The sequence below is a fragment of the Zootoca vivipara genome, chromosome 11 (assembly GCF_963506605.1).
Source record: "Zootoca vivipara chromosome 11, rZooViv1.1, whole genome shotgun sequence".
In the NCBI taxonomy this organism is placed as follows: Eukaryota; Metazoa; Chordata; class Lepidosauria; order Squamata; family Lacertidae; genus Zootoca; species Zootoca vivipara.
Window position 1 is genome coordinate 48,381,963 of NC_083286.1, and position 16,091 is coordinate 48,398,053.

At 38.4% G+C, this 16,091-nt stretch overlaps 1 protein-coding gene across 2 annotated transcripts in view; it reads left to right on the forward strand.

The window, feature by feature from the left end:
- ZFR (zinc finger RNA binding protein) overlaps positions 1-15,107 on the forward strand; it is a 38,693-nt gene extending 23,586 nt beyond the window's left edge. Inside the window, exons 14-20 of one of the 2 annotated variants that reach the window (XM_035100393.2) lie at positions 348-498; positions 1,931-2,072; positions 6,567-6,664; positions 7,494-7,589; positions 10,175-10,286; positions 10,448-10,545; positions 11,834-15,107. In XM_035100393.2, the coding sequence (XP_034956284.1) occupies positions 348-498; positions 1,931-2,072; positions 6,567-6,664; positions 7,494-7,589; positions 10,175-10,286; positions 10,448-10,545; positions 11,834-12,013 (877 nt within the window). In that variant the 3' untranslated portion in view covers positions 12,014-15,107. Of the gene's footprint in view, positions 1-347; positions 499-1,930; positions 2,073-6,566; positions 6,665-7,493; positions 7,590-10,174; positions 10,287-10,447; positions 10,546-11,833 lie in introns of those variants that run through there. The other variant, XM_060280332.1, reaches the window with a different exon arrangement.
- The last annotated feature ends 984 nt before the right edge of the window (positions 15,108-16,091 follow it).

Here is a 16,091-nt window from a genome sequence, read left to right on the forward strand (position 1 = left end):
ATAGTTTCTTAGCAGCTCTTCAGACCACTTTTCCTTGGCTAAGGCTTTATCCCCTTGCTGACTATAGAGAAGAACTAGCCCAGAACTCCACCCAGTGTGAGAAATGCCAAACTTTTCATTGCACCTCTTTGCTGTCTGGATCTTTCCCCCCAAAACTTTGTGCTTTCCGCATAGAGTTAAAATGTACACTATGATGTATGTAGAGAATGACAGAATGCACACCGTCCTCACGGGGGTCTAGGGTAGTATGTTGCATGTGAAGGGCTCTCCCTGCATTAGACTTGTTTTCTTTGAGTGCTTTGGCCCTCAAAACACCTGCTTCTCACCAAGACTTCATTTTTGCCCAGGGCTTTGAAAGGAGTCTTACGAGTGGGAGTGTTGGCTAAGGGTTTGCTGCTCCGAGGAGACCGAAATGTCAACCTTGTCTTGCTGTGTGCTGAGAAACCTACTAAGACATTGCTGAGTCGCATTGCTGAAAATCTGCCCAAGCAACTTGCCGTATGTATGGTCTTGAAAACATTTGGTATTTTTCATAAAAGATTGAACTGGGGTTCTGCCAGTCAAGTTTCCTCTACATCCTAATTTACTTTAAAGTAGGTGGACTAGCAATGAGCTATTTTCTAAATACAGGTATAGCAGCTCAGCCTGCAATACATAGCTGCACCGCCATCCTGTAATAGGAGTGCTATCCTCTTCAGGGCTGTAGGCAGGCTGGAATAAGAGCCTTGAGGATGGGGGAGACAGAAAGAAAAGAACACCTCCCTTCCCAGTCTCCTTAAAACTCCACATTGTGCTAAAGAACTCTAGTAGGAGATTGATTGCCAACCCCAAACCTGTATAGCAGGTGCAGGGACCTCAGGCCTGGGGGCTGAAGGAAGCCCTCCAGGCCTCTCTGGCTCTGAGGACTCCCCCCTGGGCCACATGCCTCACTAGCCCTACTTCTCACACCCCATTGAGGGTAATAATAATAAAATATTATTTATACCCCGCCCATCTGGCTGGGTTTTCCCAGCCACCCTGGGCGGCTCCCAACAGAATATTAAAAACACGATGAAACATCAAACATTAAAAAGTTCCCTAAACAGGGCTGCCTTCAGATGTCTTCTAAAAGCCAAATAGTTAATTATTTATTTGACATCTGATGGGAGGGCGTTCCACAGGGCGGGCACCACCACTGAGAAGGCCCTCTGCCATGGTTCCTTGTAACCTTACTTCTCTTAGTGAGGGAACTGGCAGAAGGCCCTCAGCGCTGGACCTCAGTGTCCGGGCTGAAGGATGGCAGTGGAGATGCTCCTTCAGGTATACTGGGCCCGAGGGCTTTAAAGGTCGGCACCAATACTTTGAATTACGCTCAGGAACGTACTGGGAGCCAATGTAGGTCTTTCAGAACTGGTGTTATATGGTCTCGGCGGCCAGTCACCAGTCTAGCTGCTGCATTCTGGATTAGTTGGAATGTGCCTTTGAATTCTGCTAGTGCTTCTTGCTTGCCTGGAAGGAGGATGGAGAGTGGTGTGAAAGTATGTGTAGAAACAAGCCTGCTAATTAGGTAAAAATGCACCTGTTACTCGACCCATTTTTCTCTCTGGGTCCTCTCACCACTGGAATGGGCACACTCCCAGGTTACCCAGAAAGGAATGTTAGCCCACTTTTGCAATATTCATCCAGGGGGCAGGGTGGATTCTGCACAGTGGGGAAGCAGAACTTTATTATTACTTTCTCCTCTGCCCTAAAACCTTCCAATATACAGTGGGAAAACATTAACCTCATAATGGCACCTTACTTTCCTTTAATGTATGAATTCATCATTTAGTCAAGGTACGGTACAAGGTACCTTGACTAAACTCCCAAGCAACTTGTGATGAACCTCCAGGTATTTTGTACTAGTCCCTTTTTGTGTGAAAACATTTAGCTTCTTATTTGCATTCTTTAGGTAATAAGTCCTGAGAAATATGAAATAAAGTGTGCAGGACAAGAAGCATCCATCATTTTGAATTCCTGTGTGGAACCTAAAATGCAAGTGACCATCACTTTGACATCACCAGTGATTCGGGAAGAGAACATGAGGGATGGAGGTTCGGAATCTGTTAACAATGCTCTATTTTAATTGGCTTATTCATTCTGTCATAAATGGCATTAAATCCTGGAAGGCAACATGCTGGCATGTGATACACATTTAATGGCAATTCATAAATCAAGCTGTCTTGTGTGTTTTTCCAAAACCTATTTTAGACGTATTCACTGCAACCAACAACCTCAGATTTCTGGAAAATGTAGGGTTTTTTAAAATGTGCAAACCTGTCTTTCTTTGGGAAAAGTAAATGTTCTATGACTCAAATACCTGCAAGTTGATCAAGAAGGCTTCCTCCCTAAGGGAGAAACTACACCAGGAAATTATATTGTATGTTTGAAACTAAATCAGGCTTAGCCTTCACTTACATGGCACTTACACATAGTTAATCTTTAAGTTTAAAGTGATTCTGGCTTTGCTTGGAGCAAGATGTGTATTTTTTCCAGTTTTTTGAGGTTGGTTTCTGGACTGGAGTGCAAGACAAAGAGCTCCTAATATTCAGGTTGGAGTGTCTTAATTAAGCAGTACATATGCAGTGTATTTATAGTAAAGAGTGATAGCTGAGTTCAGTTAAGTAGATGTTGGAACTTTAAAACTCAATATGTATTTATGACGTGTGCGATCCTACTGGTGCCAGCAGTGTTGCTTTAGGGTCTCTTCTATAATTCTTTGAAAGCTACAAATGTTTTTAAGCCAGCAAGCATGATAATTTAATGTCTGCAATATGTTGGCTCTATTTAGAGGTCAGATAAAATGAACTTTGTTTTCTTTTGTCTTGTGTTGGTCAAAATAATCTTTTTGCAGGCACAGTGGTATTGCTGGCTAAGAATCCATAAGCATAGGAAGTAAGGCTCTATTTAAGTTCTTGTTAGTGTAGAGTGAGTGTGCTTGTGTACATACAGTTGTGGAATGAATTCTTAGCATTATGCTTTCGATATTTGAATATGTTATTTTTTTAAAAGTATAACTATTCTAGAAGCAAGCTTTCTCAAAAAGCTTATTTTTTTCAAAAACTTGAATATTAATGTACATAGGACTTTTCTTCCTGGTTTTTAAAACACTGCTTAAATTTACATAATACCATTGGCTTTTAAATTCTGAAATAATCACAGATAACTTTGCTTTATTGTCCTGAGTTCAGTTTATTTATTCATCTTTAGCAAACAACAGAATGAATGCCAGACATCACATTTTGTTATATGCAACCTGTAAAGATTTGGCAAAAAAAAAGGGAAAAACATGGATAGAAAATTGCACAACTATTTTGAACACAATCTTGATGCCATTTCACTGTGCCAGTTAATTTCATGATCTGACTTCAAAAGAAAATAAAGCTCCATTTTTTTTGTCTGACCCAAACATTAATTAGAGTTGCCATTCTAAGTTTGATAATACTAAGTTTGATAATATTAATGGAGGAAAGCAAAGCTTTTAAATTTTTTGAATCATTTCTTCAAGACACTGAGCAGCTTAAAATGAACATGTGAAAAAGTTTACCTCTGAAATATGTGGTTTAACTGCAAATTGCAGTAAACGAGACTTATAAAGATCGTTGTTTATGTGCTGCAAAAAAAATGGTATACTCTTAACTGCAGCTCTTAATGCTCGGTGTCTTAACTTGGTTGATGGAATCTAGCTGGCTTTTGGGAGTTGAATTCAGGTGGCAAGGAAGGCTTTGCTGGAAGAACCCAATTTTAGGTACTGGTAGAGGTATTTAATTTGTTGGTTGAATAACATCCTAGTAACCCTATTCAGTTGCAAACTGAAGGGGAAGGAGAAGGTAAACACAAAACTGTTAACTATGTAGGATTTTTTTTCTTTACAGTTTTGTGCACTTGACAGTTAAATTTACAGAATTTACTCCGGATATAAAGATTCTATAACCCATGCTGCGGAATGTGTTTCTTCAGCAAAGTGTATATGTTTATGTTTTTTATCCTTAGCTTATTAGCCCCGGTCCAAAGCCTTCTAGCAGAGACAATTGAATCCTATCAGGGATTGCTGCCAAGACATCGGAAGGATTTTTGACCAAGGTTTTCTAAAGCTCAATGTCACACCTGCCATATTTTTGAGGGGGTTTGGTTGCATAGTCCTAGCATTTACTGTTACTTTTGTGTTTTGTCTTTTCCCCCCTCTTCTTGTCTTTGTCTCTCTCTTCTCTAGAATTAAGCAGTGTTCACACTAGCTTTGAAACAGTTGACTGGGTAATACTTAATTCACACCTGGAATTGAAAGCGCATGTCATACCTGTTAACTTTTTAATAACGAAATAGTGTGGACACAGCATGTCTTATTGAAGATTAACCCCTTATTTTTAGAATACAAGAAAAATCTGCACTTTAAAAAAAGCTATGGTTGAAGCTAACAGGGCACACTTGAATTCTGATTCATTTAATTTTAGGACCAGTTTTTAAGGGGTTAATCCACTTGGAGTCTTTATGCAAAAATCCACATATAGGAAAGTCTTTAATGGATATCCAGCCCAGATAAGCTCTCAATTTCTATAGCTGCTTCAGCATCTTCTGATGGCTTCAAGGTTGATTTACAATGAGTACACTCTATCTCCCACTGAGGTCAATGACAAATCTCAATCTTAATAGAGCTGGATCACCCATAATCTTGCCTGTCAATTGTATATGGGTCTCTGGATCATTGCATCATTAGTATTTTTAAGTAGTGCTTTGAAATACAAGTGTTTAATAGCATTATTTAAATAATAATAATCCAGGACATCAGTGATAATTAAACTGAGTCATTAACGCTATTTTCTTGCAAGTATTTTTAGGATAGTATAGTTTTTATGAAACAAAGCTTGCTCCCACAAGCTATATAAAGTAGAATAAACTCTCTCTATTTTGTCAGAACTATGAACTGAACTTTAAATGTGTCAATTATCAAATCGTACTACTGACTTTGGCCTCAGTTGACTCTCTTCCCTTAAATTTTCTGTCCTTTCACTTGATACATCTATAATCCTAATGTCTTCTTTCATTTGCTTTGAAATCTCTCACTAATGTGACTCATTCTTCACTTCACTGTATCTGTATAGCCCATAAAATTCACCATGTAAAAATGGCATAAATCCCATTGCTAAAATGTTTAAGACTTGTATATCCCACTGGTAAAATATTCATATAAGCATAAACAAATGAATTTCCTATGAGAGGTGTACAATTCAGGCATAAATGAAATTGCAATAATTCTGTGCCCAGCGGAAGTGTCATTTATATAAATTCTGGCTTGCATTCTCCTGAACTGTTTCTCTTCGTTGATGGCTGACCTTCAAGCCAAATCTGTTAATATCTTGGTTTACGTTCTTTTCCTATTTGGTGTGTTCCATGAGTCTTTGATTTGCCGTTATGAGTATGTTTGCTTAAATTTGACTACATTTTAATGTCCCATCTGCTGAATAATCCAGGCAAAGTCTGGTTGCATTCAACATTTATTTTAACAGCAATTTTGTATTGGCAGAAAATTAAAAACTAACTAGAAATACTCTTGTCTGCTCTGCAGGCAGTTAAAACATATTTAGGAACAGTAATTATAACTGACACAAAATCCTTGTTTATAAAATAAGAATTTACCAGATGCAGTGTTGTTCTTTCTATCACACTGCTGTTGCTTCTGCTTTTCCTGGTTTTGATTTTTCCTCTACTTCCTTCTCTTAAGGCCTCTCTTTCTTGTTTTCTTCTGGTATACCCCTGGATGAAATTGGGATGGATATACCTGGCATGCACCTTGGTGCAATAGGAGCCTAGAGGGTTTAAGAAATACAAAAATGTACAGGTGCTCTTGACTTGAATTTTACAAAGTATTTCACATTCCTTCAGACTCCATAAAACCAAAAAATCTGGATTGTTTTTATAAGTATAGTTTTACCTTACCTTAATGTGAGGTATCCTACATCATGGGTCTTTGACCCATTAACTAGGACTAAGTCTAAAGTAGCATGCAGCCATTTTAAGTTGTCCCAACAAACACAGGGCACAATCCACTGGGAAGTTGTTCTGCACAAGCACCATTAAAATGGATGGGAACTTAACAGAAATGCCCATTCAATTCAGTGGGGCCCACACAGAAGAACTTCACAATAGATTTTGCTCACAGTTTGTTGTAACTTTTGCTTCATTCAAGTGGATTTTTGTGTTCCTTCTGTCTTGTGTTTCCTGTGCTGGTGCACTGTGTCCAACCATTCTTCCTTCAACATTTTAATTTTAGGGGAAATTTATTTTTCCAGAGGATTTTTTTTTCATAAATAGATGGACATAAAAAAATAAGATTGAGAGCTAACCTTGTATTATGCTCTTGATACCTTTTGTATTGGGCTCAATGACCACATACAGATTAAGGGATTGTTATTACTGAATACGAATACATTGGAGATAGGGATTGCAATATAAATGGCACGTGTGACATGGAAGCTAATTTAAGGAAGTGTCTTGCTCACCTGGTCAAACACCCGTTCCTCACTGCATTTTGCCAATTCAATCCATTTTAGATGTAACCTCGGGTATGGTGAAAGACCCACCGGACGTCTTGGACAGGCAAAAATGCCTTGACGCTCTGGCTGCTCTACGCCACGCTAAGTGGTTCCAGGTTCGGAACATCATTTTACTTTCTTCTTGTAGCCTTATGAGAGAGAGTAGTTCAGTTGTTCGGTTGGATGTTAAACTATGCGGAAAAACTAAAGGTTGCCCATAGTAAATATGTGTATATATATCTATTATGTGTACTCATATATAAAATTAAATGACACGGGGGAAATTAATTCATCTTGGAAGATCTGTATAGAAGAACCGCTTTATGCCGTTCTTGCCAATTTGACGTCAACTTGTTTTTCTGGCCACCGAGATAGCGAAGTTGAAAGCTTGACTCGCTTGGGGAAATCGTATGTTTTGTATTGGTAATGTGTTCCATAAGGCTGCAGGGTAACTTTGCTTTAAATAACAGAATGTGTGTTTAAAGCTTTGTGTGTTAGATGTAAGACTTTTACCCTTTATTTCTTGAAGCTTATTAAGTGTAGGGAATGAAAGGTGAGAAACTATTTGGTTCAGTGACTTTGCACTCCAGCAAAGGTGCGACAGAGAAACCAAACAGATTCCCATAGCCTTTCAGTCTCTCTACTTGTTAGCTCTTTACTCCTGTATTTCTATTATAGGAAGGTAATTGTATTTTCTGTACAAATGAACCAAAGTGTGCAGGAATTCAAGGGATATTAGTCTTGTATAACCTGTGCACCTTGACTTCTCAATTACTAACCTTGGCATAAAATGCTTCTGTAAATGGCAGCTCCTGGAATGTTTCATGTGGCTTGTTTCTTTTCTGTGTCTGAGCTTCCATTGAACAGTGGTGTTTTAGCTTCTCTAAGAGGCCTATTTTCTTTTGGTGCTGGGATTGATTAACTTGATTTTGTATTGCCCTCAAGGCTAGAGCTAATGGTCTGCAGTCGTGTGTCATTATCATACGTATTCTTCGAGATCTCTGTCAGAGAGTTCCCACTTGGTCTGACTTTCCAAGCTGGGTAAGTACTTCCTTTTTGTTTATTTCATTTATGAATAGTTTCCTATGAAGCATCTCTTAAGTTATTTCGCAAGGCAATAAAACAATTGCATACATAAAAACAATTGCAAAACTAGTACAGATACTGACTAGGACAATAATCTGTTTAGTAGGCTTGTTGAAAGAGGGAAATATTCAACAGACACCAAAATGACAATAGAGATTTCTGGTGCTCATTTCCTTCAAATGCTCCATACATAATTTATTTGAAGGCATTCATTTGTTTCAGAAGTGAGGGTATCCATGAATGCATCAGGACAAAGCAAAACATTTTGAAATACATTTTCCTCTAAAGAACCATGATATAGGGCTAATATGTGTGAGAGAGCTTCTGAACCAGAAAGTCTCATTCTCATTTTTTAAAACAAGATTTACATACCATTTGATTGTTGTGAAACTTATAAGTGATTTACAAGAAATATTAAAATATCAATAAAAATGATTTTTAAAAAGTTAATTGCCAATTCTCTGTGTTCTGAGAATTATGCATGAAAATCCTTTGAATATCCTTGCAACTTGGGAATTTTATACTTCACTTAAGCAGCTGCATTGATTTGTGATGCCTCATAGCTTCAATCCAAAGAGCTCCTTGTGCTTATACAAGACACACATGTTGATTACAAAAATCTGTATTTCCAGCAATTTTGATTCTGTCTTTTTAAGGCATTTGGGCTAAAGAAGTATATTTCCCTTTTTATATGCAGAGATCCCACTGACACAAACTATTTCTGCCTGATTTAGGGTGATTCCTCCCTCCTCTAGTGTCCCAACTTTTTATAAAGAGTCCTTGACCCTCTAGATGCAGTTTTTGGGACATTCAGCAAGAGGAGGGGGGGGGGAATATGATACCTTGGGTGCCCCAAGCCTAATCACTTGGATTTTCACAAGAGACACTCTTGGCACTGCTATATGCTTCTGTGGTTCATCATCTGTCAATCTTCAGTATGGCAGTATCTGCACTTTTTGAATGCTCTCCCAATGAACATCAGGCAGGCGCCTACAGTAGTGTCATTTAGGTGCCTGCTTAAAACTTATTTGTTCACCCAAGATTTCTTGGTAAATAGCTGTATTGATTTTGCACTTCTTGTAATAATAATAACAACAACAACATTATAATTTTATATTTTGTTCTTAATGTTGGCAGTATAGAAGTGCTTACAAGTTATGAAAGTTGGTTAAGCAAGCTTCCCTTTGCTTACACCACATATTTTAAATTACTAATGCTGTCCTTCAGGGGCAATTACAAAACAGTACACAAAATAAATATTTATTTTGAATAATTTGAGGGGAGCTGGATCATTCTAGTGACTCTTGCATTCCTTTTATTTATGAAAATTTTCAAGGAGTGTGGGCTCCACAGAAGTTGTCCCTGTAAGCTCTGCATCTAATGCAAAACACAAGCCCTTCACCTGTGGAATTCAGTGTTGTGCTATGACAACCATTCCGTCAGCAACAAGCCTTTCAGCTGTCCAGATGGAACGATCTCCTTCTCCACAGCCATTTGCTCTTCTGGGGGTTCTCTTGACCCTGGAGAGCAGATTATGGAGAGAAAGCACTCTTGTTGTAGCACACTGGGGTAGTAGAATCCAGCCCATTATACTGATTCGAATCCAGATAGGGCTCCACAGATTCTTGCAAGCCTTGAATATGATCATTATTTATGGTAACCACTGAACCCCTGGCATGTGCAGAAGTCTTAGGAGAGCAGGGGGTGAGCCCCTTATTCCCAGTAGGCTTCAGACATCCTCTGAAGCTTATGGGGTAAGAGACTCCTCTGAATTCTCTGCAGTGTGCAGACTTGTAGTTTTGTTTTGTATTACCAAGGATAGGTGGTGGTATCTGATAATCACATATATACACCCCTGACTATTGAAACTGTATGTAAACATTTGTGTGTGTTGCCTTTGGCTTGGATTCACATTTCTTGTGAATGGAACTTTGTTGATGCTCCTGTTGGCAGAAGGGAGGCGATGTTCACCAATTCCCCCTCCAGCATCTTGCCCCCCAACATCTGTTATGGAGGATCAGGGGGCTCTCTGGAATGGCATGGGGCATTGGAGAATACATGGGAAAGGGGAAATTAGTGAAAATCTGCAGAGGGGCAACTCACAATCCAAGCCTTTTTCATGTTTTTGTAGCACAACTCTTCAGTGTTTATGCAGCAGGGACCCCATTTTCATGCCAAGATTGCATCTGATTCCAGCCTACATTCATTTCCTTGGTTCATTTATAGGTCAAGCACATTTTTAATGAAAAAACAACAACACTAGACTCTATCGTGACCTCCACTGAGAGAAACATGGCAGCGTGAATTGATAGAGGGAACTCTTTTTTTGTTAAAAGACTTTCTGCAGGTGTCAACAGTTGCTGTATTGGTTTAAACTTGCTTATATTTTCTGAGCTGCAAAGTTTTAAGACTGTGCTAACAGACAGCAATTGCTCATAAAGTTATCATGTGCTACTTACCAGCTGATGGCATTCTACATTTCATGTTTTAAATTAAAGTGTGGATAGTGGTTTATCATTACATCTCTTTGTTTTATTTAGGCAATGGAATTATTAGTAGAGAAGGCAATTAGCAGCGCTACTGGACCACAAAGCCCGGGAGATGCCTTAAGAAGAGTGTTTGAGTGTATATCTTCAGGAATTATCCTTAAAGGCAAGTAACAGTCATAGTCCACACTTGAAATGCTGTGTTAAACTGATTGGTTTGTCTACTTTACACATTATTTTGTTACAGTATAGGAAGAATGAAATAATACTATCTTCATGAAATTAGTAAAAAAGAAAAGAAAATAACGTTTACTTTTTTGTTTATAGGTGGTCCTGGCCTTTTGGATCCCTGTGAAAAAGATCCTTTTGATACACTTGCTTTAATGACAGATCAGCAACGGGAAGACATTACTTCAAGTGCACAGGTAATTAAAAGTTATCATAAAATAGTTAAATATAGTGAATATCTGATACAAAAACTTCAAAAAAAAAGAACCTGATCTGAAAAAAATAATTTACTTCCTTTATGCTGTTTTTTAATTTTAATTTTGTATTAAACATACTAGGCACTTAAGGCAACTTACATTGAAGAACATACACAAAAATACATCATGAAATGGAAAAGGGGGGAATCATATTAACATCTCTCTCTGTGTGTGTGTGTGTGTGTGTGTGAGAGAGAGAGAGAGAGAGAGAGAGAGAGAGAGAGAGAGAGAGAGAGAGAGAGAGAGAGAGAGAGAGAGCTGGCAGCACAGTAACAGAAACAAAAACTATACTCCCACCCAGTAACCAGCACAGCCCACCTCCCTAGTCCCTGTTGATGCACCTGTTGGAGCGGAGGAAGAGTTACTAGGGTCTTTTACCAATTTTACAAATTGCTGCATTTCATCTTAAAGGATATGAAGAAAAAGTAAATGATGTGTCAAAAATAATAGCAAATGCACTATTTTTTAAAACTGGTTGAAGCAATGATAAAAATCAGGCGCAATATTGATAGTGGCTAGTCAGGGAGTTACAATTCAGGGTGACATACGGAAAGAGCTCAACCCATGTTATAGACCAGGGTTGGGGAACCTTTTTGGACAGTGGTACAGATCTATCTCTCCGCACCACCCTACAGACCAACATTGACAGTTGATTGGTTGGGGGAGATAGTTATCAAGCAGGATTGAACTCCCCATGCATCAGCTGATGCACAACAAATTCATTCCTGCTTTTCTTGTAGGATTTGGGTGCACCAGCACACCTGAGATCTGGTTTACACACACAAACCAAGCAAGATTGAACTCTGTGCTTCAGTCCTTTCCAGCTGCAGTATGCAGCCATGTTTTTACCTGCCCAACAACTGATGTCACATGCGATCCACCCGTGGGAGAGGTGGATGAAAATGGTTTGATAGGCCAAATTTGGCCCATGGGCCAGGAGTTCCCATCACTCTTCTAGATAGTTTCACTTCTGAAGGCAAAGGAAACACCACATTTTGCAACATTTTATACACAGGGAACCAATTTTGCTTCACTATGCAACCAACATTTTGTTTTCAAGGAACTTTCAGAACCTATATCATTAACTAATATTTGATAAAGCTGTATAGTATATATAGAAGAGTTTTAAATACTCATATGTATGGTCTTGAAAGTGTCTTACTAAAATGAACATGAATCTATTTTTAGAAGTTTAAATAATTCTGATAACCTTTTTCCTCCTCCACAGTTCGCATTGAGACTTCTTGCATTCCGTCAAATACACAAAGTTTTAGGAATGGATCCCTTGCCCCAGATGAACCAGCGCTTCAATATTCACAACAATCGTAAAAGGAGAAGGGACAGTGATGGAGTTGATGGCTTTGAAGCTGAGGGGAAGAAAGACAAGAAAGATTATGATAACTTTTAAAAAAAGAAAAGAAATCTCTGGTGTTAACAGAGGCCATTTGTTCTCAGATTTTTTTCTCAATGTCTGTTAAATACATCCAAAAAAGTTAGAAAAATTACTTTTTGTGTGGCATTCACACCATTTTTTTTTAGGATGTGCAGACTAATTATAGTAGAAAGAGATCACAAATGGAAACTATTCTGACTTCTAGTGGATCCCTCATTGTTTAGTTTCTAACTTCTAATGTATGATTTTTGTTTTCTCTTCTTTACGTTAAGTACAATGTATACTTAAATTCCACTGTATTTAATACAGTGTTTTGTGCTTCAGTTGCTTTGTGTATTTTGCTCCTTTATTTTGAATTTTAAGTTACCATTGACACAAGCTGTAAGTTGCTTTGTATTAGAAAATGGTAAATACAGTCCTTCACTTAATATTTTATAGAAGAACACTTTTTTGTAAAGTGGGTCTGCAATATTATTTCTCCTAAATGTGAAGCGTTAACACAAACTTATCCTGCTATTTAAGTGCTTTCAATTAAATGTTTCTGCCAAATCCATGGCATTTGTCTCTTTAGTGATATAATGATGTACTTAAGACAGATTTGTGTTACTCTAATCAGGTTTGTTGTTAGTTATGCATTAGCAGTATAAATGCTGAACATACACAGTTTGGATTTGCTGCAATTTTAGCAACTGCATAATTGATTTTTAAAATTGCATGACTTTGTTTTTAATAGAAGGGCTTTAAAAAAGTACCAATTTAGGTTTCATGCCTAGGTCTTTGTATGATTGACTTTGATATAGCAAGGCCAAAAAATAAATTTCTGAAATTTTGCCGAAAACATTAAGAGGGCATTTTTCCCTTTGGGAAAGAGCTGGCTACTTGTTTTCAGAGAGCTTATCAGTATGGAAGCTCTGAATTAAAATAATTGTTTGCTATATCAGTGCCTGTGAGATTGCTCCTTTTGCTATTTCCTTACCAAATTATTCATTAACTTTCATTTTAAGTCTACAACCTAAACGTAGATACCAATATTTCTGGAAATTTGAAGGTTGTAAAAGAAAATAGCAGAAAATTATTTGTGGCCATAGTGTATGCTTATGTCTCCTTCAGACAACTAAATATTATAGCAGTGCTGTAATTCAGGTCTACATCTGGCTGTTGATGTATGCTCTGGTACACAGATGTGATTTGTTACAACACTACAGTGGAATCTGCAAATAAAACTAAAATCTATTAAATGACTTAACGTTCATTATACACTGGGAACATACACTTTGCTTTGTCTTTCTGAGTGGATCATGCTCGTTTTCAGCACATTGATTTAACATTGGCAACCAGTGGTGTCCATCCTCCAATGGAATAGATTTCCAAAGTGGCGGATTCCCTTTCCTCCCTTCCTCCCCCCGTAAATCTGCTCCAGATTCATCCATCTGAACCAATTACAAGAAAGGAGATTCTGACTAAACATCAGGAAGAACTTTGACAGTAGGCACTGTTCAACAGTGGAACAGACTCCCTCGTGATGTGGTGGACTTTCCTTCTTTGGAGGTTTTTTTAGCAGAGTTTGGATGGCCATCTGTAATGGATGCTTTCATTGAGATTCCTGCATTGCAGAGGATTGAACTAGATCGCCCTTGAGGTCCCGTCCAACTTATAAAATATTATTCTGAAGGGTTGAGGGGGACCCTCCAGACAAGATGGTAGGGGAGGTTGCAGTAAGTGGAAACCCATGTGATATTTATGTTGCCCAGTGTTCCTAAAATTTCTTGAGAAATAGGAAATTGTAAATGGTTGATTGATTTTATCAGAGACTGCCATGTTCTGGTGCTCTTCAATTTTGGATAATTGCAAATCCTTCAGGCTGTATTTGTTCTAAATTTTTAACATTCATTATCGGACACGTAAGTGCAATATATTGAACAAAGGGGGAAGTATCAAAGCTGAATCTTTTGAGCCATTATGACTTTACCTAAATTATTAAATTTTATTCTCATTTAAGTTCTGATGCATCATATTGGCTAGCAGATTGTTGTGAGAGTAGTCAGTTTTGGTAGCATAGAGACTTCAAATGCTGCTGGTTGTGATCTGAGTGTAAGGGGACTGGGATGTTTTTAGAAGAGCACACCTTTTCTAATCATGGGGCATTTTGCTACCCTCCCCCCCCCCAAAAAAAAACACCTGCGGTCACATATTTCCATGTCTTCACATTTCTCTTTTGGGCCTTCACATTATCCTGTGTGCTGCTTCATCAGCATTGTGACAGTGGAGGAAAATCTTTTAAATGATTTTTTCCAGCATTTGTGCACTACAGTAGTACATGCAGGTTGTAGTGTTTTGTTTTGTTTTATGCGCAGCATTTGGATTTTAGGCCAAAGTTCTGTTTATTTTTTAACAGAGTATGCTAAACATTGGCCCACCATTTAAGACAGCAATAATTAACAGTGCAATCTGTACATGACAATTTGGGGGGAAATCCCATTGTGCTTAATGGGCCTTGTATTCCTTCCCATGACTACCGCTCTGGGTAGGCCAGTTGTGCCAGAGGCACTTTAAGTAGGTTGTCACCACACCAGCTTGGGCTCCCTCTACCCCCAGATGGGAGCATTTTTGGGAATCCGAGACAAATACTTAGGAGGGGAGACTGAAAGCACCCACCCTACCTGATTGTCCCCTGAGCCCAATGTGGCTTGTTTTTACTCTGTCAAAACGCCCACATATAGCATGAACCAAGTCATTTTAGGCCTTGGGGGGCCAGGAATGTCAACTGAGGGAATGTACCCAAGACCGCAACAGCCTAGCTTATGATGAAAAAGACTGAACAAACAAGAGGAGGCCAAATGTTGCTTCAAGAAAATGCAAAAAACCTATACTGTTGCATATACTTACAAAAACTTCTCGTCTCATGTTCCATAATAGATGGTCAGCTGAGGACTTTGGAGGGCAAAGGACAGTTTGGCAGTGATCATTGAAATTATTTCTGATCCAGGTGGGGAGACTGAAACCTTTTGGAGGTTAGGTGATGGACTATCAAGGTGTCTACTACTGCATCTTCCTATGAAATGGAGACTATTCTGTGCTTTGTATATTCTAGAGGAGATGTTCTCTGGTAGGCCCACATTACAGGGTTCACCTCCTGGTACAGGATTGTAGCCTAAGTCTTAAGTACACTTTCCAAATTCCAATAGAATGAGAACAAGATTTTCAAGGTAATATTTTTAATTGCTGGAGATTTTTTTTCCAGTAACAAGACCTCATCTAAGTAATCCTACCTGAGTAAAACTTTGATTGCCTTACTTGCCAGTTTAATGAATACTGTAAGTCAATTTCAGACATAATGGCTGTTTTTCAGGAAACAAAAGCTGGACATCTGATAATACTACAATGCTATTATTTACTGCTTGATAACAGGCACTACGGTGCAAGTCTTTACCAGGTGGCTATGTTCTGTGATGCAAAAGCTTTACCTGTTGGGAAGAAAGGCATTTTGGATACAATCGGATGTATTACTGCACACATTCCAGGACTGAGCTCTTGGTACTCATGACTCAGTTTAAGATTTATGGTTTCTGTTATTCTTCCTAGTGCTAATTAGGGTCAGATTATTATCCAACACAATTGTCTCCTCCCAACAAATCCTGTACCACTGTTTGTACTGCCAGAACAACATAAAAAACCTAGCAGAGACAGGCAGTATCATGTTTCATACTACCATTTTATAAACTACCTGAAACACCTAGCTTTTCCTTAATATATTGGGCATCATGAAATCATTCAAGGGACCAAATTATTTAAAACTTTTGCTATATGTCTTCTGTTTTTCCCCATGATTGTTCTTACTTTAATTATTCCTTTTTGTTCCCATAACTTCCTAATTGGCTCTTTCTTGGTTGGTTTCTTTTTTACTCTTCCAATGTCTAGCATACAAAATCCCTGCTAGAGTAAGTATATAAAGCAGGTTTGGAAAACCTCTATTCCTCCAGATGTTGAACTACAGTTCCCATCATCTGGCCATCAGTGAGAGACATTGTTATAGACTGCATAAGGTTGGGGAAGAGGAGAAGTAAGAGAGAAAGGGAGAGAAGATTGTGGTAGC